Source organism: Somniosus microcephalus, chromosome 13 (genome assembly GCF_052327205.1).
Source record: "Somniosus microcephalus isolate GS21.2 chromosome 13, FLI_Smic_1.0, whole genome shotgun sequence".
NCBI lineage: Eukaryota > Metazoa > Chordata > Chondrichthyes > Squaliformes > Somniosidae > Somniosus > Somniosus microcephalus.
The window spans coordinates 199,061-224,353 of record NC_140999.1 but is presented as its reverse complement, the minus strand read 5'-3'; the positions used below and the strand labels follow the sequence as shown (position 1 = coordinate 224,353).

Genomic DNA, 25,293 nt, shown 5'->3' with positions numbered 1-25,293 from the left:
TTGGCCTTGGAGGGGGAGCAGCGCAGATTCATCAAGATGATACTGGGGCTAAAAGGGTTAAATTACTAGGGCAGGTTACACAGACTAGGCCTGTATTCCCTCAAGTTTAGAAGATTAAGGGGTGATCTAATCGAGGTGTTTAAGATGATTAAAGGATTTGATAGGTGTTATGTATTGTGTGTTCTATTATGTGTTCTCCTCCCACCTGTGGAGGCGCTGTCACAGGAGATAAATGGTTGGGTGTTCTCTGTTAAGTTTAGCTCTCTTTGTTCGGAACTTTCCAGAACTTCCTTTCCTTCCAATAAAGCACTTCATGTTTGAATCTCTGAGTTCTGAGTCCTAAATTGTGTCTAGGTAGAAAGGTACCGACACAACAAGTGGCAACGAGGAGCGGATGAATCTGCGTACGTTACGGGTGCAGTGAGTAAACAGAAATTTTAATTTGAAACGTGAGATGGCTACTATATTAGGAAACATCGGTGATTTTGATGAAAATGCGGAGCAATGGAGCGCATATACGGAACGTTTTGACTATTTTGTATTGGCGAATGCGGTGGCAAATGAAAAGGTCGTGCCTACCTTTTTGAGTATAATCGGGCCGAAGACATTTAATTTACTTCGCAGCCTCATGCAGCCAGATAAGCCAGGAACTAAAACATATAAGCAACTAGTGGAAATTCTTGGAGCACATTTTTCACCAAAACCTCTGGTTATTGCTGAGAGATTTAGATTTCACAAACGGAATCAAGAGGAGGGGGAATCAGTGACGATGTTTATTGCTGCTTTAAAAAGGTTATCAGAACACTGCGAGTTCAAGGAGGTGCTGAAGGACACCATTAGAGACAGACTCGTGTGTGGTCTGCAAAATGCAGCCACACAGAAGCGCCATCTTACTGAGGACAACCTTACTCTTGAAAAGGCCATTGAAGTTAGTGTCTCCATGGAGATGGTGGAAAAGGAGGCTCACCAGTTGAGTTCAACAGGGAGAGTTCACAAGGTGTCGTCTGAGCCTAAAGGTGCGCGGAACGGCACATGTTACCGTTGTGGGAAAACGGGCCATCACGCTAATGACTGCTGGTGTACAGAGCTGGATTGCCGAAATTGTGGCAAAAAGGGTCACATTGAACGCACCTGTAGAGGTAAAAAAAGAACAGACAGAGCTGGGAAGCATGGAAGCAAAATGTCTGTATTTGGACAAGAGAGGAAAAAGAGCGTTCATTCAGTGCAGTATGAAGGAACAAGCAAAATAGAGGGGAGCGACACCTCTGAGGAGGAACAGGTGCACATACTGACGGTTGCAGGTAATTCAAATGGCTACTGGGTGTCACCACTGGTGGAGGGACAATCAGTGCGGATGGAGGTGGACACAGGCGCGGCTGTGTCCCTTGTTTCAGACACTGTCTACAACAAAATGCTAAAGCATCTTACCCTTCAGCCAACAAACATTGTGCTAAAGACGTATACCGGTGAACCTGTGGCCATGAGAGGCGTCATTGAGGTGACAGTTAAATTGAACGGACAGACTGCAAAACTGCCACTATATGTGGTAAAGGGAAATTACCCATCGCTACTGGGACGTGCGTGGCTAGAGAAAATCACGCTGGACTGGCCTGCAGTCTGCATGATGTCAAAAGGGGAGTCAGGTCTGACTACAGTGTTAAACAAACATGCAGAACTCTTCAATGGGGAACTTGGGAGCATGAAAAAGATTAGCGTGAGACTGGACATTAAACCTGACAGCAAGCCGAAGTTTCACAAAGCCCGACCTGTACACTATGCAATTAGGCCAAAAGTTGAGGCTAACTTGGAGGCCTTAGTCGAGAATGGAGTCCTGGAGCCTGTGAGTGTGAGCAAATGGGCCACACCCATTGTTCCTGTCCTGAAAAAGGATGGATCTGTTCGAATCTGCGGGGATTTTAAAGTGACTATTAACCTGGTGCTGTCTGCGGAACAGTACCCTCTTCCCCTCATTGATGATCTTTTTACGGACCTGGCCGGAGGGCAAAAGTTCAGCAAAATAGACTTATGCCAGGCTTATCTACAAATGCATGTCAATGACAAATCAAAGGAGCTGCTGACAATTGTGACACACAAGGGGCTATACAGGTACTGCCGCCTTCCGTTTGGAATTACGTCGGCCCCAGCTCTATTCCAAAGGGCAATGGATCAGATTTTGAGTGGACTGCCAGGAGTCCAGTGCTACCTGGACGACATCCTTGTCACTGGGACAAATGAGGAGGATCATCTTCTGAACTTGGATGCGACACTACAACGACTGAAAGAGTACGGACTCAGAGTTCGTAAAGACAAATGTGAATTCTTTCAGTCTTCAGTTGAGTACCTGGGGCATGTGATTGACGCTACTGGCCTGCATAAGGCGCCGTCAAAGGTCAAGGCGATCGTGGAGGCCCCAGCACCCCAGAATGTGAGCCAGTTACATTCATTTCTGGGGCTAGTTAACTACTATGGGAAGTTTATTCCAGACTTAGCAACATTGCTGAAGCCGTTACATCAGTTGCTATGTCAAGGCAAAACATGGAAATTGACTGAACTGTGCAATGAAGCTTTCGCCCAAGCAAAGAAAGCATTGCTGAAATCGGAGGTCCTGACACACTTCGACCCAAAGCTACCCATGCAGCTAGCATGTGATGCATCACCATATGGTGTGGGAGCAGTCATATCCCCCATCATGCCTTCGGGTGAAGAGAAACCTATCGCCTTCGCATCACGCACCTTGAACAAGGCCGAGAGTAACTATGCGCAGATCGAGCGCGAGGCCTTGGGAATCGTTTTTGGAATTCGAAAATTTCATCAGTACCTGTTTGGGAGAAGGTTCACACTCCTGACGGACCACCGTCCATTGACTTCAATCTTCGGGCCCCACACCGGAATTCCGTCTCTCGCTGCAAGCAGGATGTAAAGGTGGGCTTTACTGTTGTCAGGACACACATACGACATCAAATATCGCAAATCAGACTTGCACGACAACGCAGACGGTCTCTCGAGGCTACCCTTGCCTGTTACTCCCCCAGAGCCTCATCAGATAGACATCTTCTACTTTAGACAAGTGGAGGGAGCACCTGTCACTGCAGTTCAGGTGCGAAGGTACACCCGCAACGATCCAGTCCTGCCTGAGGTAATGGACGATGTCATTCGAGGGAGAGCTATAGGAGATTCTCCTAGTTTGAAACCTTACGTTTCAAAAAGAAATGAGCTCTCCATCCAGGCAGGTTGTCTTCTTTGGGGACGCCGTGTCATCATTCCGCCACCTCTGAGGGAACCTATACTGCAACAACTTCATACAGGCCACAGTGGGATGGTTCGGATGAAGGAAATGGCAAGAAGCTACTTCTGGTGGCCAGGTCTCGATGGGAATATTGAGGAGAAAGCCAAAACATGTTCCCCATGTCAAAGGGTCCGGAATGTTCCACAGCTGGCAACCCTACACCCCTGGGATTGGCCTGCAGAAGTGTGGCAGCGAGTACATGTGGACTTCGCCAGTCCTTTCGAAGAGAAGATGTTTATGGTGGTTGTAGACGCTCGTAGCAAGTGGCCGGAGGTTGCTGTGATGAGGTCTACCACGGCAGAGAAAACAATTGAGAAACTTGGTGAGATGTTCAGCCGTTATGGCTCACCGGAACAACTCGTAAGTGACAACGGTCCACAATTTGTATCACAGGAGTTTGCAACCTTCCTGCATGTGAATGGTGTCCAACACATCAGGTCTGCGCCCTATCATCCCTCTACTAACGGCCAGGCAGAAAGGTTCGTGCAAACTTTGAAGCACGCCTTGAAGGCATCGCAAGGTCAGGGCTCAATCCACCAATGTCTGAACAGCTTCCTGTTGTCCTACAGGAACGAGCCGCATGCCACAACCAAAACTTCCCCCGCTTCGCTCATGATGAAGAGGCAGTTGCGGACAAGTTTTGACTTACTCAAACCTCCAAGGGCAGAGCAGGTTGTCCATCGTCAACAACAAGCTCAAGTTGAAAAGAGAGAGAAAAGAGCCAAGGAGAGACGGTTTCATCCGGGAGAGCACGTCCTAGCTCGAAACTACAACACTGGACTGAAATGGGTTCCTGCTACGGTGATTGCGCAGACGGGCCCTGTGTCTTACACGGTTGAGACTGCTGACGACGTCGTCTGGAGAAGACACACAGATCAACTGTTGCTAGGAGCAGAGACAGCCACACAGGCTCCAACGGCTGGTTGGCCTGAACTGTTTCCGGATGATACCGCAAACCTGCATCCTTTGCCACAGTGCTCTTCTCCAACACAGGAAGTCAAAGAGACTGTTCCACCTATGCAAACTCCTGACTTTCGACTGACACAGGCACCTTCTCCATCCAGGCCTGTGTCAATGCCTACTGCTGTGGAAGCCAGCGATGACCGCCGGTATCCTGTCAGAGAGCAGCGGCCTCCAAGACGTTTGGATCTGTAGGCTTAGCGACTTACCCACAAGACTGGGGCAGAATAAACCCCAGGGTAAAGTCAGGGTTTGAGGCAGTCTACCTCTACCCTAGGTTCGTTGAGTGCATTGAAAGTAACGTACCTGTTGAGGAATAATGTGGACCTTCCGTTTAAGGGGGGAGGAAATGTTATGTATTGTGTGTTCTATTGTGTGTTCTCCTCCCACCTGTGGTGGCGCTGTCACAGGAGATAAATGGTTGGGTGTTCTCTGTTAAGTTTAGCTCTCTTTGTTCGGAAATTTCCAGAACTTCCTTTCCTTCCAATAAAGCACTTCATGTTTGAATGTCTGAGTTCTGAGTCCTAAATTGTGTCTAGGTAGAAAGGTACCGACACAACAATAGGGTCGATAGAGAGAAACTATTTCCTCCGGTGGGGGGAGTCCAGAACAAGGGGGCAGAACCTTAAAATTAGAGCCAGGCCGTTCAGGGGTGATGTCAGGAAGCACTTCTTCACACAAAGGGTGGTGGAAATCTGGAACTCTTCCCCCCCCCCCCCCCACCCACCCCAAAAAAAAGCTATTGAGGCTGGGGGTCAATTGAAAATGTGAAAACTGAGATTGATCAATTTTTGTTGGGTAAGGGGATTAAGGGTTGTGGAACAAAGGCAGGTAAATGGAGTTAAGAAACAGATCAGCCCTGATCTAATTGAATGGGGGAACAGGCTGAAGGGGCTGAATGGCCTCCTCCTGTTCCTGTGATGTGAAGCTAGACTCAGTGTAACTGATCAGGGCAGCATTGACTGGTTCACAGATGTTGCGGGTGAAACTCTCCTGAAGCTGCGACTGGACAGCGAACATCTGGTAACTTCTGCAACACATCCACGAGATGTTTCACAGTTTTGAGCTTGTTTGAGTTTTAAAAAAAAGACAAATGCCCTTAAATTTAAATTCCTTGACTCTTCCTCTGCCCCTTCTCCCTCCCCCCCTTGTCAGCCTACAGCCCAATTTCCAGTGAGCTTTGGGCCAGAATTTGTGGGCAGGTTTCCCTGATCTCCCGGTGGATCAGCGAGTTCCGCAACCTTTCTGCCGAAGTTACGGTGAATGATCGGGAGATCCCCACCCCCGCCCGGTAATTTAACCATGAGGTCGGACACCGCAGCCAGGGACTGCACAGAGCCACAATCAGCAACAGCTTCAATCACACAGTGCTTCTGAGTGATGCAAATTCATTAACAGAACTTTGTGCTGAATTGCAGATCGGAGCTCACGCACAGAAATCATCGTGAAAACTTCCATCTCCGTGATGTTCACTGTCTTCATCGTCTCTTCCGTTTGTTCTCTCAGCATCAAAAGGTACTTTGACCAGTGAACCTCTCACACCAGAAACACGAGCACCTGCTCACCATTCTCACACCGGATATACAGTCACCTGCTCACCATTCTCACACCGGATATACAGTCACCTGCTTACCATTCTCACACCGGATACACGAGCACCTGCTCACCATTCTCACACCGAATACACGAGCACCTTCTCACCATTCTCACACCAGACACACGAGCACCTGCTCACCATTCTCACACCGGATACACGAGCACCTGCTCACCATTCCCACATCGAATACACGAGAACCTGCTCACCATTTTCACTCTGGACACACGAGCACCTGCTCACCATTCTCACACCAGATACACGAGCACCTGCTCAGCATTCTCACTCCGGATACACGAGCACCTGCTCACCATTCTCACATCAGATACACGAGCACCTGCTCACCATTCTCACACCGGATACACGAGCACCTGCTCACCATTCTCGCATCGGATACACGAGCACCTGCTCACCATTCTCACACTGGATATACAGTCACCTGCTCACCATTCTCACACCAGATACACGAGCACCTGCTCACCATTCTCACTCCGGATACACGAGCACCTGCTCACCATTCTCACATCGGATACACGAGCACCTGCTCACCATTCTCACACCGGATACATGAGCACCTGCTCACCATTCTCGCATCGGATACATGAGCACCTGCTAACCATTCTCACACTGGATACACGAGCACCTGCTCACCATTCTCACACCGGATATACAGTCACCTGCTCACCATTCTCACACCGGATACACAAGCATCTGCTCACCATTCTCACACCAGATACGCGAACACCTGGTCACCATTCTCACACCGGATACATGAGCACCTGCTCACCATTCTCACACCGGATATACAGTCACCTGCTCACCATTCTCACACCGGATAGACGAGCACCTGCTCACCAATCTCACACTGGATACACGAGCACCTGCTCACCATTCTCACACCAAATACACGAGCACCTGCTCACCATTCTCACACCAGATACACAAGCACCTGCTCACCATTCTCACACCGGATATACAGTCACCTGCTCACCATTCTCACACCGGATACACGAGCACCTGCTCACCATTCTCACACCGGATATACAGTCACCTGCTCACCATTCTCACACCAAATACACAAGCACCTGCTCACCATTCTCACACTGGATACACGAGCACCTGCTCACCATTCTCACACCGGATATACAGTCACCTGCTCACTATTCTCACACTGGATACATAAGCACCTGCTCACCATTCTCACACCAGATACACGAGCACCTGCTCACCATTCTCACACCGGATACATGAGCACCTGCTCACCATTCTCACACCGGATATACAGTCACCTGCTCACCATTCTCACACCGGATACACGAGCACCTGCTCACCATTCTCACACCGTATACGCAAGCACCTGCTCACCAATCTCACACTGGATACACGAGCACCTGCTACCCATTCTCACACCGAATACACGAGCACCTGCTCACCATTCTCACACCAGATACACGAGCACCTGCTCACCATTCTCACACCCGATATACAGTCACCTGCTCACCATTCTCACACCGGATACACGAGCACCTGCTCACCATTCACACACAGGAAATACAGTCACCTGCTCACCATTCTCACACCAGATACACGAGCACCTGCTCACCATTCTCACACCGGATACATGAGCACCTGCTCACCATTCTCACACCGGATATACAGTCACCTGCTCGCCATTCTCACACCGGATACACGAGCACCTGCTCACCATTCTCACACCGTATACGCAAGCACCTGCTCACCAATCTCACACTGGATACACGAGCACCTGCTACCCATTCTCACACCGAATACACGAGCACCTGCTCACCATTCTCACACCAGATACACGAGCACCTGCTCACCATTCTCACACCTGATATACAGTCACCTGCTCACCATTCTCACACCAGATACACGAGCACCTGCTCACCATTCTCACACAGGAAATACAGTCTCCTGCTCACCATTCTCACACCAGATACACGAGCACCTGCTCACCATTCTCACACCGGATACACGAGCACCTGCTCACCATTCTCACACCGTATACGCAAGCACCTGCTCACCAATCTCACACTGGATACACGAGCACCTGCTACCCATTCTCACACCGAATACACGAGCACCTGCTCACCATCCTCACACTGGATACAGGAGCACCTGCTCACCATTCTCACACCAGATACACCAGCACCTCTCACCATTCTCACACCAGATATACAGTCACCTGCTCACCATTCTCACACCGGCTACACGAGCACCTGCTCACCATTGTCACACCGGATACACGAGCACCTGCTCACCATTCTCACACCAGATATACCAGCACCTGCTCACCATTCTCACACCGGATATACAGTCACCTGCTCAACATTCTCACACCGGTTACACGAGAACCTGCTCACCATTCTCACACCGGATACACGAGCACTTGCTCACCATTCTCACACCGGATATACAGTCACCTGATCACCATTCTCGCACCAGAAACAGGGACTTATAGTCATGATTCTTATTTATGTGTTTATATATTTCAGATCAAAACGTATAATCTGCCCCACAATCCCTGATCCTGTCAACAGCCTTGCTGTCCAGTCTATGCACAGTTCTGTTAACACCAGCGTAAGTTTCACAGTGTAGAGGGAGCGTTACTCTGTATCTAACTCGTGCTGTACCTGCCCTGGGAGTGTTTGATGGGACAGTGTAGAGGGAGCTTTACTCTGTATCTAACTCGTGCTGTACCTGCCCTGGGAGTGTTTGATGGGACAGTGTAGAGGGAGCTTTACTCTGTATCTAACCCGTGCTGTACCTGTCCTGGGAGTGTTTGATGGGACAGTGTAGAGGGAGCTTTACTCTGTATCTAACCCATGCTGTACCTGTCCTGGGAGTGTTTGATGGGACAGTGTAGAGGGAACTTTACTCTGTATCTAACCCGTGCTGTACCTGCCCCGGGAGTGTTTGATGGGACAGTGTAGAGGGAGCTTTACTCTGTATCTAACCCGTGCTGTACCTGCCCTGGGAGTGTTTGATGGGACAGTGTAGAGGGAGCTTTACTCTGTATCTAACCCGTGCTGTACCTGCCCTGGGAGTGTTTGATGCGACAGTGTAGAGGGAGCTTTACTCTGTATCTAACCCGTGCTGTACCTGCCCTGGGAGTGTGTGATGGGACAGTGTAGAGGAAGCTTTACTCTGTATCTAACCCGTGCTGTATCTGCCCTGGGAGTGTTTGATGGGACAGTGTAGAGGGAGCGTTGCTCTATATCTAACCCGTGCTGTACCTGCCCTGGGAGTGTTTGATGGGACAGTGTAGAGGGAGCTTTACTCTGTACCTAACCCATGCTGTATCTACCCTGGGAGTCTTTGATGGGACAGTGTAGAGGGAGCGTTACTCTGTATCTAACCCGTGCTGTACCTGCCCTGGGAGTGTTTGATGGGACAGTGTAGAGGGAGCTTTACTCTGTATCTAACCCATGCTGTACCTGCCCTGGGAGTGTTTGATGGGACAGTGTAGAGGGAGCGTTACTCTGTATCTAACTCGTGCTGTACCTGCCCTGGGAGTGTTTGATGGGACAGTGTAGAGGGAGCTTTACTCTGTATCTAACTCGTGCTGTACCTGCCCTGGGAGTGTTTGATGGGACAGTGTAGAGGGAGCTTTACTCTGTATCTAACCCGTGCTGTATCTGCCCTGGGAGTGTTTGATGGGACAGTGTAGAGGGAGCTTTACTCTGTATCTAACCCGTGCTGTATCTGTCCTGGGAGTGTTTGATGGGACAGTGTAGAGGGAACTTTACTCTGTATCTAACCCGTGCTGTACCTGCCCCGGGAGTGTTTGATGGGACAGTGTAGAGGGAGCTTTACTCTGTATCTAACCCGTGCTGTACCTGCCCTGGGAGTGTTTGATGGGACAGTGTAGAGGGAGCTTTACTCTGTATCTAACCCGTGCTGTACCTGCCCTGGGAGTGTTTGATGCGACAGTGTAGAGGGAGCTTTACTCTGTATCTAACCCGTGCTGTACCTGCCCTGGGAGTGTGTGATGGGACAGTGTAGAGGAAGCTTTACTCTGTATCTAACCCGTGCTGTATCTGCCCTGGGAGTGTTTGATGGGACAGTGTAGAGGGAGCGTTACTCTGTATCTAACCCGTGCTGTACCTGCCCCGGGAGTGTTTGATGGGACAGTGTAGAGGGAGCGTTACTCTGTATCTAACCCGTGCTGTACCTGCCCCGGGAGTGTTTGATGGGACAGTGTAGAGGGAGCTTGTTGTAATCTGGCTCTGTGTTGATTCCTGCAGCAATGGGCGACTTCTTCTGATGATCAAGATGTTACTGATGTCCTCATTGTCATGGTTAGTGTGCAGAGTGATTCCAACATCCCTTCGCCCAACGAGAATGATGAGGATGAAATGATGTGCATGACGGAGGTAGTGGGGCTTCAGACTGATAGCAACTCCTTCAGCTCTGATAATGATCCTGCCTTCGAGTACCGACGACAGATGGGAGCCCCCATGGGACTGGAAGAGGACCAGTGCAGTGTGATAGAATTAAAGCAGCGCCTCGAAACGGAAGGCAGCGAGCTGGTAAACAGTGACAGTTCTCTTCTCTGCCTCCAATCTTACTCGGAATCTGGCCTGAACCTTTGTGGGAACATGATTTCATTGCTGGCCATGTACGATCAGAACGTCACCGAACGGGAGACAGGAAGGAGCCGGGATCACCTTTAGTGCACCAGGGATACACACCTCATTCTAACCTGTGCCACACGGCACCATGCTTCCATCTACTGGCGCCATGAGTCTTACCACAGCAGAACTCTCTTTACCCACTGAGACACTCAAAGGTCAGATCCTTAGGTTACTCAAACACCATCTGTGCCAATCTCAGCCGAGGCAGCCAGTGTTGGCCCGAGGCGAGAGATGGAGCCGGGAACAGTTAAACTGGCTGAGGTGGTGATTATTTTCATGTCTGGATTCTAGCTGCCCCCAATTAACCCTTTAATTGACTCGGGACTCTGAAATTGAGGCCGCGACGTGTTCTGTTGTACAGTGGACGAGTTGTCTTCGCATCAGTTCAAGACTTGTTAGTATTCCGGTTATTTTTATTTACACAGCATTACATAGTATTTACAGCCCAACTGCTCCGTGCCAGTGTTTCTGCTCCACACGAACCTCCTCCCACCCCTCTTCATCTCACTATCAGCATATCCTTCTATTCCTTTCTCCCTCATGTGTTTATCCAGCTTCCCCTTAAATGCATCAACGCTATTTGCCTCAACCACTCCCTGTGGGAGCGAGTTCCACATTCTCACCACTCTCTGGGTAAAGAAGTTTCTCCTGAATTCTCTATTGGATTTATTAGTGACTCTCTTATATTGATGGCCCCTAGTTCTGGTCTCCCCCACAAGTGGAAACATCCTCTCTACGTCTACCCTATCGAACCCTTTCATAATCTTAAAGACCTCTATCAGGTCACCCCGCAGTCTTCTCTTTTCTAGATTAAAGAGGCCGGAGCCATTACAGGAGGGAAGGCATCACACCGAGAGGTCACTCTGGAGCAGGACTGCACCAGGGGGTGAAACAGATACCGCAGGGAGACTGGCAGCAGATTCAACTGTTTCTGGGTCTGATTAATGGAGAAACAACAATCCTTTCAGCCATTCAGTGTGGTTCTAGCCAACTCGACCCCAACCATGACCCCAACTCACCCACACTGTCAGTGGGGAGGGGACTGAGGAAAAGAGCAATGAAGACTCGGACACTGACGGTGCAGCCTGTATCCTACACACACGCACGTTTTAAATATTCCAGTGCACAGTCAGAGCTCCCAATGCAGGTGGAGCCGCACATGCCCTTGTTAGTGCTCACTCCTCATTGTAGCTGTCTGCTCCAATCCAATTCCTTACTCTCTCCCAGTACCTGTTGTAGTAGCTTAGAGAAAACAGATATTTACAGAGGATATATGGCACAGAAACAGGCCATTCGGCCCAACCAGTCCATGCCGGCGTTTATGCTCCACTCGAGCCTCCTCCCGTCTTTCCTCATCTAAATCTGTCAGCGTAACCCTCTATTCCCTTCTCCCTCGTGTGCTTGTCTAGCCTCCCCTTAAATGTATCTATACTATTCGCTTCAACCACTCTCTGTGGTAGCAAGTTCCACATTCTCACCACTCTCTGGGTAAAGAAGTTTCTTCTGAATTCCCTATTGGATTTCTTGGTGACTATCTTATATTAATGGCCACTAATTTTGCTCTTCCCCACAAGTGGAAACATTCTCTCTGTATCCACTCTATCAAAACCTTTCGTAATTTTAAAGACCTCTATTAGGTCACCCCTCAGCCTTCTCTTTTCAAGAGAAAAGAGACCCAGCCTGTTCATCCATTCCTGATATGTATACCCTCGCATTTCTGGTATCATCCTTGTAAATCTTCTCTGCACCCTCTCCAGTGCCTCTATATTCTTTTTATAATATGGCGACCAGAATTGTACACAGCACTCTGTGTGGTCTAACCAAGGTTCGATACAGGTTTAGCATAACTTCTCTACTTTTAAGTTCTATCCCTCTAGAAATAAACCCTAGTGCTTGGTTTGCTTTTTTATGGCCTTGTTAACCTGTGTCAATACTTTCAGTGATTTGTATATTTGTACTCCGAGATTCATTTGCTCCTCTACCCTACTTAGATTCATATTTTCCAAGTAATATGTGACCTTGTAGGAGTGCTTGAACTCCTAACGAAAGTACTGAGACTGAAACTAGCAGTTAACCAAACGTGGTTTAATGCACCAGTAAAAGTTACAAACAAAAACACAGGAGAATGTCTATACAGGTCTGTACACTAACTGGTTCCACGAGAACTGAGGGGGAACATCCCTCCCCTCTGACGTCATGGCGTCATCACGTTTCCCGTCGTTGGGAACGTCACGTGACCTGCGTGATGACATCATCGCACTGGATCGCCACTTTACCGAACCCGCGCTGTTTATACAGAGCAAACACTTAAAGGTAACAAGCCCCTGTTAAAGGCAATTATATACATTACTGCAAGAGTCTCTTGGTGGCTTTGCCACATACGCCCCCCCAGAATTGTCTTTAATAAGGAAAGTCAATCGCAGAGGAGGTCGGACAAGCCTGTTTGAACGACTCCTAAATTCCCGGAGAGGAAAACGCTGAGCAGCTGGTGAGCTGGAGGGGATAGCGGCCTGGTCAGCTGCGGCAGCAGCCGGCGGTCGACCCCTACGCGGTGGCTGAGCGGGCTCGACTGGCTGTTCAAGGTCCAAGTGCGCGGGCTTGAGGCGATCGACGAAGATGTGGTCCGGCCTGCCCCCGAGGTCGACCAAAAAAGTCTTAGCCCCTGTCTGTAAAACCCGGAAAGGACCCGTATACGGAGGCTGGAGCTGGCTGCGATGGGCGTTTTGACAAACGAACACGAATTTGGCCTTCATCAACTCCACTGGAATGTGGGAGGCAGGAAAACCGTGTTGCGACATCGGAACTGGCCGGAAGCACTGGGCCGCTTCCCGGTGGGCTTCCCGCTGAGTGGCTGCGGACCACGGCTGTGTAGGGGACGGCAGGAATTCACCTGGTACCCAGAGCGGCTGGCCGTAAACCATTTCCGCGGCCGAAGCCTGCAGGTCCTCCTTTGGCGCCGTGCGCAACCCCAGCATAACCCAAGGCAGTTTATCGACCCATGCCGTGTCCAGGAGGCTGGCCCTGAGCGACGCCTTCAATGAACGATGAAAACGCTCACACAGCCCATTCGCCTGCGGGTGGTAGGCCGTGGTGCGATGGAGTTTGGTGCTTAAAACTGAGGCCACCGCGTTCCAAAGCTCAGATGAGAATTGTGGACCACGGACGAACGAAATATCCATCGGAACCCCAAAGCGTGCTACCCATGAAGAGATAAAGGCTCGAGCGACATCCGCAGAGGTGGTAGACGTCAGGGGAACCACCTCTGGCCATCTCGTGGTGCGATCTACCATCGTCAGAAGGTGTGCGAAACCCTGCGATGGCGGGAGTGGACCCACAAGGTCGACGTGGACATGGTCGAACCGACGTTCCGGTACCTCGAAGGTGGCCAAGGGGGCCTTGATGTGTCATTGTACTTTGGCTCATTGACAAACCACACATGTGTTCGCCCAGTCGCGGATGTCCTTGCGCATCCCTCTCCAGACAAATTTGGATGCTAGCAACTTCTGCGATGCCCTCACACCAGGATGCGAAAGTCCGTGTATGGCGTCGAAAACTTTCTGATGCCAGATGGACGGAACAATCGGACGGGGGTCTCCCAAGGAGACGTCGCAGAGTAAAGTGGTGCCCGCCGAATGGAATGGCACATCCTTCGGTTGAAGGCTGGCGGAGTCAGAACGAAAGGCTTGAGTGTCCGGGTCGGCAGCTTGGTCGGCCGCCATTCTCGCATAATCGATCCCCAACTGCACGGCTTGGACGGTGGCGCAGGAAAGGCAATCCGCTACCACGTTGTCCTTGCCGGCCATGTGCTGAATGTCGGTGGTAAATTCAGAAATAAATGTAAGCTGTTGCTGCTGTCTAGCCGACCACGGTTCGGCAGTCTTGGCCATCGTGAATGTCAGCGGTTTGTGGTCGACAAACGCAGTGAAGTGGTGCCCTTCGAGCAGAAAACGAAAATGGTGAATGGCCAAAAACAACGCCAACAGCTCCCTGTCAAAGGTACTGGACTGGCGTTCGTGCCGTCGCAGCTGGTGGCTAAAAAACGCCAGTGGTTGCCACGTGCCATCGACCTATTGCTCTTGGATGGCCCCATTGCGTAGTCCGACGCGTCAGTCGTGAGAGCGATGGTGGCTCCTGGCAGGGGGTGTGCCAACATTGTCGCATTCGCGAGGGCGGTCTTCGTGTCCCCGAAAGCGCGGTCCATTTCCGGCGTCCAAACTACGGGCTCCTTTCCTGGCTTCCCTCTGAGGGCCTCGTAGAGCGGCCGCATGAGCTGTGCAGCCCTGGGAACAAAACGATGGTAAAAATTTACCGTACCCAGGAACTCCTGGAGCGCCTTCACGGACTGCGGCCGCGGGAATGCGGCGATCACCTCCACCTTAGCCCGAAGCGGCATTGCCCCCTCTGAAGTGATGCGGTGGCCTAAGAAGTCGATTTGCTGCAGGTCGAACTGGCATTTGGCCGGGTTGACAATGAGGCCGTGCTGCTGAAGGCGATGAAAGAGAATGCGCAGATGCTTGAAATGGTCCTCCTTTGTGGCGCTGGCGATCAGTATGTCATCCAGATAGACGAACAAAAATTTGAGATCCCACAGCACCGAATCCATTAGGCGTTGGAATGCCTGCGCCGCGTTTTTAAGTCCGAAAGGCATGCGGAGGAACTCAAACAGGCCAAAAGGGGTGATGACCGCTTTCTTTTGGACGTCCTGGGGATGCACCGGTACCTGATGGTACCCACAGACGAGGTCGACCTTGGAGAAGATCGAATTCCCTGCCAAATGTGCGGAGAAATCCTGTATGTGTGGTATGGGGTACCGGTCGGGGGTCGTGACATCATTGAGGCGGCGGTAGTCGCCGCAGGGCCGCCATCCACCCCCGGGCTTAGGGACGATGTGGAGAGGCGAGGACCAGGGACTATTCGACCGGCGAATAATCCCCAACTTTTCCATGGCGGCGAACTCCGCCTTAGCAGCCGCGAGCTTGCTGGGCTCTAGCCGCCATGCCCTGGCGTAGACGGGAGAGCCGGTCGTCGTTATATGGTGCTCCACCCTATGTTTGGCGGTCGAAGCCGAGAAGGTGGGCTTAGTCAGCTCTGGAAAGTCCCCGAGGAGGCGGGAGAAAACGTCGGGGGGTGGCCGAGCGCAGGAGACCGAGTGCGGTGCGACCATGCCGTGCACACAGGGAATACAGTCGAACGTGGCGGCGTGAACGAGCCGACGATTTTTTTAATCAACCAACAGGCCATTGGCGCATAAAAAGTCGGTGCCTAGGAGTGCCTGTGAAATTTTGGCGGTGACGAAGTCCCATATAAAGCGTTGGCCACTGAAGCAGACCTGGACCCGCCGTGTCCCGCAAGTATGAATCGTACCCCTGTTGGCAGCTTGGAGGGGAGAACCACGCCTGCCGGACCGAAGGTCGAGGACTGACACGGGAAGGATGCTGCACTGCGCCCGTGTCACACAAAAAACGACGGCCCGAGATGGAGTCGGTTAAATAAAGTAGTTTCCCGGAATCGCCGATCGCCATCGTGGCCGCGGGGCACGCCCCGGAGTCAGTGTTCTTGACGCGCAGTTGCTTGTTCGGTGTTTTGGGCACGAAACTGCAAGGCGGACGGCAGCTTCTGGCCTTCACGCCAAACCGAGCGTGGTAATAACAGAAACCGGTTGTTGGAGGCGTCGAGGCAGGGCCCTTTGGGGCGGGGCGTCTCGCGACGGCGCAGTATTGTTGTCGGACCGCGTATATTTTATCCGCCTCTTCGGCGAGCGCTATGCAATCCCCGGCATCCGATCTGGCGAGGGCCACCTGCATCTGTTCGGGCAGTTGACTGAGGAACAGTTCGCGGAACAGGAAACATAGCGGTTCAGACCCCAGGAGTGTGAGCATCTGGCTCATCAACTCCGAAGGTTTGGAGTCTCCTAACCCGGGCAGCGTGAGTAGGCGGCGTGCGCGCTCTGCCTTCGTAAGGCCGAATGCCTGCATTAGCCGTGCCTTAATGGCGACATACTTGTCGGTGGCCGGGGGGGCTCTCCAGTAGGCTGATGATCCTCGACGCCGTCGAGCTGTCGATGCGGAGACCACGTAAAGATAACGGGTCTGATCCTGCACGACGTTGCGGAGCTCAAACTGCGCCTCCGCTTGTACGAACCAGGAGGCCGCCTGTTGTTCCCCAAATTGGGGGAGCTTCAAAGCCACTGCGTTGGCTTCCATCATGGCCCTGCGTTCCGTTTCTGCCGCGAAGAACGTCCGCGAGGATTCGGGGTCACCAATGTAGGAGTGCTTGAACTCCTAACGAAAGTACTGAGACTGAAACTAGCAGTTAACCAAACATGGTTTAATGCACTAGTAAAAGTTACAAACAAAAACACAGGAGAAACTCTATACAGGTCTGTACACCAACCGGTTCCACGAGGACTGAGGGGGAACGGACCTCCCCTCTGACGTCATGACGTCATCACGTTTCCCGCCGTTGGGAATGTCACGTGACCTGCATGATGACGTCATCGTGCTGGATCGCCATTTTACCGAACCCGCGCTGCTTATACAGAGCAAACACTTAAAGGTAACAAGCCCCTGTTAAAGGCAATTATATACATTACTGCAAGAGTCTCTTGGTGGCTTTGCCACAACCTCCCTATTTTTTTTACCAAATGTAATACCTCACATTTATCTGTGTTGAACTTAGTTTGCCAATTATATGCCCATTCTTCAAGCTTATTAATGTCTTCTTGTAATTTGTTGCAGTCCTCCTCAGTATTGACTATCCCCCCCAATTTGGGGTCATCTGCAAATTTAGAAATTGTGTTTTTGATTCCAAAGTCTAAATCGTTAATGTAAATTGTGAACAGCAGTGGTCCCAGCACTGATCCTTGTGGAACACCACTACCCACCTTCTGCCACTGTGAATAGCTACCCTTTACTCCCACTCTCTACTTTCTGCCTTGAAGCCAGCCAGCAATCCATTCTGCTACTTGTCCCCTGACTCCGCATTCTCTGACCTTGTTCATCAGTCTATTATGGGGTACCTTATCGAAGGCCTTCTGAAAATCCAGATAAATTACATCCACTGCATTACCCTTGTCTATTCTCTCTGTTACCGCTTCAAAAAATTCAATGAGGTTGGTCAAGCAAGACTTTCCCTTTTGAAATCCATGCTGACTATTCATTATTATACTTTTCGTTTCTAGATGTTCTTCTATTTTCTCCTTTAGTTGGGATTCCATTATTTTTCCTACCACCAATGTTAAACTGACTGGTCTATAATTCCCTGGACATGTTCTATCACCCTTCTTAAATATAAGTATTACGTTAACTATTCGCCAATCCTCTGGCATTACACCTTGTTCTAATTCACTGAGATCATGGCTGATCTTCGACCTCAACTCCGCCTTCCTGCATTATCCCCATATCTCTTGGTTCCCTTTCGTATCCAAAAATCTATTGATCTCTGTCTTGAATATACTCAACAACTGAGCGTCCACAGCCCTCTGGGGTAGAGAATCCCAAAGATTCACCACCCTCTGAGTGAAGAAATTTCTCCTCATCTCAGTCCTAAATGGCCAACCCCTTATTCTGAGACTGTGACTCCTGGTTCTAGACTCCCCAGTCAGGGGATACATCCTCCCTGCATCTACCCTGTCAAGCCCTCTAAGAATTTTATTGGTGCCCAGGGCCTCACGAATTCTTAATCCGGCTCTGGGCTTGATATAACTACAGATATAGATACAGATAAAAGAAAAGGGCATATTGTAGGTGAAAGGCTGGAGTCTCTAACAGCAATGAAACGATCTAAACCACAATTACAAATGCAAATCACCAAAACATTGATTGGCGTAGTTTTACCATATTTCCCTACCCTAGCCCCAAAGGGGACAAACTAGAATCAGTAGCCTGGGGAACTGGATGGTGCAGTGGCTTTAGGCATGGTCCTTTCATCTGTAGAGCCTGTTGGCTGACAGTAACCAGCCTGATTTGGCATTAATTGGCTAGGGCGAGAAATTGAATCGTGTCGCACTAAAAACGGATTCTTTTCTTAACATTGTTAAGCACGGAGATGGCTTTATTCTTTATTTGACCAAACCATTCCTGACCCAGGATTGCTTGGTACAGCCGCTAGGTGCCCAGAATGGACAGTGTTCCATTTATGAATATCTCTCCCCTTCATTCACAAACAATATTTTAAAAACTGCTCTGTGGGTTAACTCAAACTTCTTCAAAAAATTACAGAATTAACTTTTTTGAACTTGGACCAGCCAGGATTGTTTCTCAGTTGGCTCGTGACTTCTATGAGGAAACACTTATTTCAGCGACTCAGCTCTGACCCCATGCTGAGTGTTCTGGGGTCAAGTTGTATTAATCAAACTATCGAACTGACCGCCCGTGTTGTCTGTAAGATGCAGAATTCGCCACACTTTGTGCCAGCGCCTGAGCCAAAATAACTTTGTGGTAATTCCCCAATTTCCTCCCCCTCCTCAAGATGGGAACTCTTGCTGGGGACAATTCTACACGCAGCAGCCAGCTGCCTTGAGTCAAGTGTGTGGTCTCAACAGTGCATGTCAGAAAAAATTGCATTTCTATAGCGCCTTTCACAGCTTCAGTATGTCCCAAAGTGTTCAAATAGTGAGGTGTTCCTTGATCATTACATTTCATCGTTCCTTTTTGCCTTTCAATTTTTTTTTACTTCTCTCCTAATCTCTTTCTTTCTCTCTTATCGTGCTCTCCCCTGCTGTCCATGTACTTAGTGTTTGCCTCTTTCCTTACCCTCAATTTTCCCTTATGCCTTTATTCATCCATGGTGTCTCATTAATGTTTAGCTTGTTTTGTTTTTTAGCGGAATATATTTTTCCCAGACTCTCTTGAACAACATTTTAAATATTTCCCACTGCTGTTCTACAGCATTGTTTGCCAGTATTGTTGTCCATTTTATTTTCCCAAGTTCTATTCTCAGCATCATACAATCAGCTTTTCTCCAAACTATTACCCTGGTCTTCGTCATACTTATGTCCTTCTCAATTATTATCTTAAAGCGTATTATATGATGGTCACTATTGCTCAGATGTTCTCCATTTGTGCTGTTCTAATATCAATACACCTGTATATCTGCCTCTACATCTATATATCTGCCTCTACATCTGTATATCTGCCTCTATATCTGTATATCTGCCTCTACATCTGTATATCTGCCTCTACATCTGTATATCTGCCTCTATATCTGTATATCTGCCTCTACATCTGTATATCTGCCTCTACATCTGTATATCTGCCTCTACATCTGTATATCTGCCTCTATATCTGTATATCTGCCTCTACCTGTATATATGCCTCTACATCTGTATATCTGCCTCTACCTGTATATATGCCTCTACATCTGTATATCTGCCTCTACCTGTATATCTGCCTCTACATCTGTATATCTGCCTCTACATCTGTATATCTGCCTCTATATCTGTATATCTGCCTCTACCTGTATATATGCCTCTACATCTGTATATCTGCCTCTACCTGTATATCTGCCTCTACATCTGCCTCTACATCTGTATATCTGCCTCTACATCTGTATATCTGCCTCTATATCTGTATATCTGCCTCTACATCTGTATATCTGCCTCTACCTGTATATCTGCCTCTACATCTGTATATCTGCCTCTACATCTGTATATCTGCCTCTACATCTGTATATCTGCATCTACATCTGTATATCTGCCTCTACATCTGTATATCTGCCTCTACCTGTATATCTGCCTCTACATCTGTATATCTGCCTCTACATCTGTATATCTGCCTCTACATCTGTATATCTGCCTCTATATCTGTATACCTGCCTCTATATCTGTATATCTGCCTCTACATCTGTATATCTGCCTCTATATTTGTATATCTGCCTCTACATCTGTATATCTGTTCCCTAGATAAGAACATGCAAATTGAAACACATTGTTATTCCCAGCAATGCACACTCAATCCATTAGTGTATCTTGTGCACCATGTCCCTCCATCAGGAGCAGCACAGACCGTAGGGGATTCATAGATCCCTCTGTTCCTCATTCATTGAGACTTTTACCATTTAGGTTATACACCTGTTCTCTGATCCTTGTCCCCAGAATGAATCAATTACTTTAAGCTACAGGTGCCCCTATCTCGCACTAACCCATCAATTTGGTGTCTTCAGTAAATGTTGATATTCCTCCCTGCCTACCCACGTCCATATTATTTATGTATATGAAGAACCAAAGATGTCCCAGCACATATCCCAGTGTGAAACCCAGCAGACATCCCAGTGTGAATCCCAGCAGATAACCCAGTGTGAATCCCAGCAGATATCCCAGTGTGAATCCCAGCACGTATCCCAGTGTGAAACCCAGCAGACATCCCAGTGTGAATCCCAGCAGATAACCCAGTGTGAATCCCAGCAGATATCCCAGTGTGAATCCCAGCACGTATCCCAGTGTGAAACCCAGCAGACATCCCAGTGTGAATCCCAGCAGATAACCCAGTGTGAATCCCAGCAGATATCCCAGTACCTTCACTGAGACTTTTCTAGATTTAATAAAATTGTTAAATTATGCCTTTTGTTGATTGGATTATTTATTTGGTCATTTTTCATTATAAATCTTTATTATCATATTTATGAAATCAAGTTAAATTTTTGTTAGATTCTATGTTTTAATATTTATAAAGTTAAAACAGAGAAATAAAATACAAACAATTTTTAATTCATATTTCACTTTTTTATTGAAATTAGTGAATTTCCTGGATATTTACGTTGTTTGCTGATTTTGATTTAATCGTGAATATCGATACAATAATTTCACACATTTCAGCATCATTGCCTTAGAAATTACATCGATTCGCCTGTGCCTGTTTAGCGCCAGCGCCCATTTATTGAGCTCTGCACCCATGGCCCCAGCACCCATGGTCCCAGCCAGCACCCATGGTCCCAGCACCCATGGTCAACGAGTGTTCACTCATCGTTTATATGACGAGCTTGGAGGATAGTTTGAGATGAAGTCATGCCATGTGTGAGGGTCAACCCGGGGGTTATGCATGATTAGGTTAATTGAGCTGCGAGAAATGCTACGATTCTCGGAAAGTGTGAATCATTTCAATAGTTCAAGGTTTAGACTCAACTGAAAGTTAAAACCAAAAACTTAAAAAATATATTCATTTCAGGAAGTGTAATCAGCACTGTGGCTGAGGTTTGTGGTTTGGCCTAGTTAACAATTAGAGCTGATCAGCATCTCACTGCCCCTGTATCTCCAGGTAAGTGATTGGTTGGTGTGTGGTGGAGCCACTAAGGGACTCCAATCAATTGTATATAATTCCCGTTAATAATATGTTGGCTACAGCCTGAGTCTGTATCTTTGTTTTCACTGTTTACATGTACAGAGCGCGATCACTTTAATAGCACGGGTAAACGCGATGATGTGACGCCGTTCATCACGTGATCCCCCACCGGTGGGAAAAACGTGATGACGTCATGACGTCAGCCACGGGACCGCCCTAGCAGTCCTCGTGGAGCCTCCGAACTGACTAGACCTATATTCGATGTTCTCCTGTAGTTATCTGTTAAACTCTGTTAGTTTTCATTAAACCTCGTTTATTTGATCGCCTGAGTGGACCTCAGTCTTTTGGATAGGAACTAGACATTCCTACATTGGTGACCCCGACTTTTGCGAAAGGTTTTCGCGGAAGTTACTGAACATGGAATCGAACGCCGTTGCTTTGAAGCTACCACAGTTCTGGGAGCAACAGCCAGCCGCGTGGTTCATCCAGGCTGAAGCCCAGTTCGCAATCAGGAACATCGCTGCGGATCAGACCCGTTACTATCACGTGGTCTCCGCCCTCGACAGTGCCACAGCCTCGCGGATCGTCAGCCTGCTTGGTAATCCACCAGAAGATCGCAAGTATGATACGATAAAGGCACGGTTGTTACAGGTCTTCGAGCTCACGAAGTCGGAGCGCGCCCGCCGGCTGCTCAATATGCCCGGCCTCAGGGACTCCAAGCCGTCCGAGCTCATGAGCCAAATGCTCACGCTCCTGGGCTCCAAACCAGAATGCTTCCTCTTCAGGGAGCTATTCCTCAGCCAGCTACCGGAGCAAGTTCAGGCTGCCCTAGCCAGGTCGGAAGTCACCAACTGCGCAGAGCTGGCTGCCGATGCAGACAAGATCTTCGCGGTGACACAGCAGTACTGCGCTGCCACGAGGCGCCCATCCCCCACAGACGCCGCTCCAGCCCCTCAACCTGCGGGGTTGTGCTTCTACCACACCCGTTTTGGCGCGAAAGCAAGATGCTGCCGCCCTCCCTGCAGTTTTTCGCTCAAAAAACAAAAACAGCAGCCACCCTGTCGAAGGAGGACCGGTTATAACGAGCGCCCCGCGGCTGCGATGGCAATCAGTAATTCGGGAAAACTCCTCTTCATCAACAACTCCCTATCTGGTCGACGTTTCCTTTGCGACATTGGGGCGCAGTGTAGCATCCTACCCGCGTCAAATCTTGATCTACAAGTTGGGGGGCACGGCCCCTCCCTCCAGGCGGCTAATGGCGGGGCCATTCGGACCTTCGGAAGCCGGCGGGTCCACGTGTGCTTTGACGGCCAGCGGTTTTACTGGGATTTCATCACGGCCAATGTCTCTCAAGCCATCCTCGGGGCGGATTTTTTGTGCTCCAATGGCCTCCTAGTGGATGTACGGCACCGCCAGTTGATCAATGCGGCCACTTTTCACTCCATCCCGTGCTACCGCGGTAACACCGTGGCACGCACTGTCTCCTGCGCGTCCCCACCTCCGGATGACTTCACTCGCCTCCTCGGAGATTTCCCAGACCTGACCAGACCCACTTTCTCTTCCACGGCCACGAAACATGGTGTCGAACATCACATCACCACTACTGGCTCCCCGGTCTACACACGGGCCCGGTGCCTCGAACCTGGCAAGCTCGCGGCTGCGAAAGCGGAGTTCGACACGATGGAGCAGCTAGGGATTATTCGCCGGTCGAATAGTCCCTGGTCTTCGCCTCTCCACATTGTTCCGAAACCTGGCGGCAGATGGCAGCCTTGCGGCGACTACCGATGCCTGAACGACGCCACTACTCCTGATCGGTACCCGATCCCTCATATTCAGGATTTCTCTGCACATTTGGTGGGAAATACCATTTTTCAAAAGTCGACCTTGTCCGTGGCTACCACCAGGTCCCCGTACACCCGCAAGATGTCCCGAAAACTGCAGTCATCACCCCATTCGGCCTGTTTGAATTTCTGCGGATGCCGTTTGGATTGAAGAACGCTGCACAGGTTTTCCAGCGCTTGATGGACTCCGTGCTTCGAGACCTCAAGTTTCTATTCGTCTACCTCGATGACATCCTCATCGCCAGCCCTAATAAAGAGGAGCACATCTGCCATTTGCGCACCCTCTTTAGACGCCTCAGTCAACACGGCTTGATCATCAACCCGGCCAAGTGCCAGTTCAGCCTGCAGCAGATTGATTTTTTAGGCCATCGCATCACATCAGACGGCGCAATTCCCCTGCAAACGAAGGTGGAGGCAGTTACTTTGCTCCCGCGCCCGCAGTCTGTCAAGGCCCTGCAGGAGTTCCTCGGGATGGTAAATTTTTATCACCGGTTCGTCCCTAATGCAGCTCTGCTCATGCAGCCCCTGTACGAGGCCCTCAAGGGCAAGTCCGGCAAGGATCCGATCAGCTGGACGGTCGACATGGACCGGGCGTTTGTCGACACAAAAGGCGCTTTAGCCAACGCAACCATGCTGGCACACCCGCTGCCAGGTGCCATCATCGCCCTTACCACCGACGCGTCAGACTACGCCATCGGCGCAGTGCAGGAACAGTGGGTGCATGGGACGTGGCAACCGCTGGCGTTTTTCAGCCGTCAACTACGGCGAAACGAACGAAAGTACAGCACGTTCGACCGGGAGTTGCTGGCCCTTTTTCTGGCCATCCGCCATTTCCGGTTCTTGCTAGAGGGACGTCCGTTCACGGTTTTTGTGGACCATAAGCCACTAACGTTCGCTATGGCCAAGACCGCCGAACCGTTGTCAGCTCGGCAACAACGTCAGTTGACGTTTATCTCAGAATTCACCACTGACATTCAGCATGTGTCCGGTAAGGACAACCTGGTGGCGGATTGCCTCTCCCGCGCAACCGTTCATGCAGTCCAGCTCGGCATCGACTATGCCTTCATGGCTGCGGATCAAGCCTCGGATCCGGAGGTCCAATCTTACAGAACCAACCCCTCTAGCCTCCAAGCGGCCGACGTCAAATTCCATGCCGCGGGCACTACGCTACTCTGCGACGTCTCCGTAGGAGATTCTCGCCCTATCGTCCCGGTCGCCTGGCGCCGAAAAGTTTTTGACGCCATCCACGGGTTGTCGCACCCTGGCATGAAGGCCTCGCAACGGTTGATGTCGCCCAAATTCGTGTGGCGGGGCATGCACATGGATGTTCGCGACTGGGCCAACACCTGCGTGGTCTGCCAAAAGGCCAAAGTGCAGCGTCACGTCAAGGCTCCATTGGCCACTTTCGCCGTTCCGGAACGTAGGTTTGATCATGTGCATGTGGACCTGGTGGGGCCACTTCCGCCTTCGCACGGGTTTACTCATCTTCTTACAATGGTGGACCGCACCACTCAATGGCCGGAGGCGGTTCCTCTGTCTTCCACCACTTCCGCAGACGGCGCCAGGGCATTCATCTCCTCTTGGGTCGCCCGCTTCGGGGTACCGGCGGACATCTCGTCCGATCGTGGGCCGCAGTTTTCTTCGGAGTTCTGGAACGCTGTGGCTCAGGGGCTCGGCG

General features: G+C 50.0%; 1 protein-coding gene across 1 annotated transcript in view; it reads left to right on the top strand.

The window, feature by feature from the left end:
* Window positions 1-12,526, top strand: part of LOC147107936 (interleukin-12 receptor subunit beta-1-like) — a 182,232-nt gene extending 169,706 nt beyond the window's left edge. Inside the window, exons 14-16 of the mRNA XM_086005973.1 lie at window positions 5,665-5,761; window positions 8,357-8,441; window positions 10,109-12,526. Of these exons, the coding sequence (XP_085862099.1) occupies window positions 5,665-5,761; window positions 8,357-8,441; window positions 10,109-10,537 (611 nt within the window). The 3' untranslated portion in view covers window positions 10,538-12,526. The remainder of the gene's footprint in view (window positions 1-5,664; window positions 5,762-8,356; window positions 8,442-10,108) is intronic.
* Window positions 12,527-25,293: the final 12,767 nt, after the last annotated feature.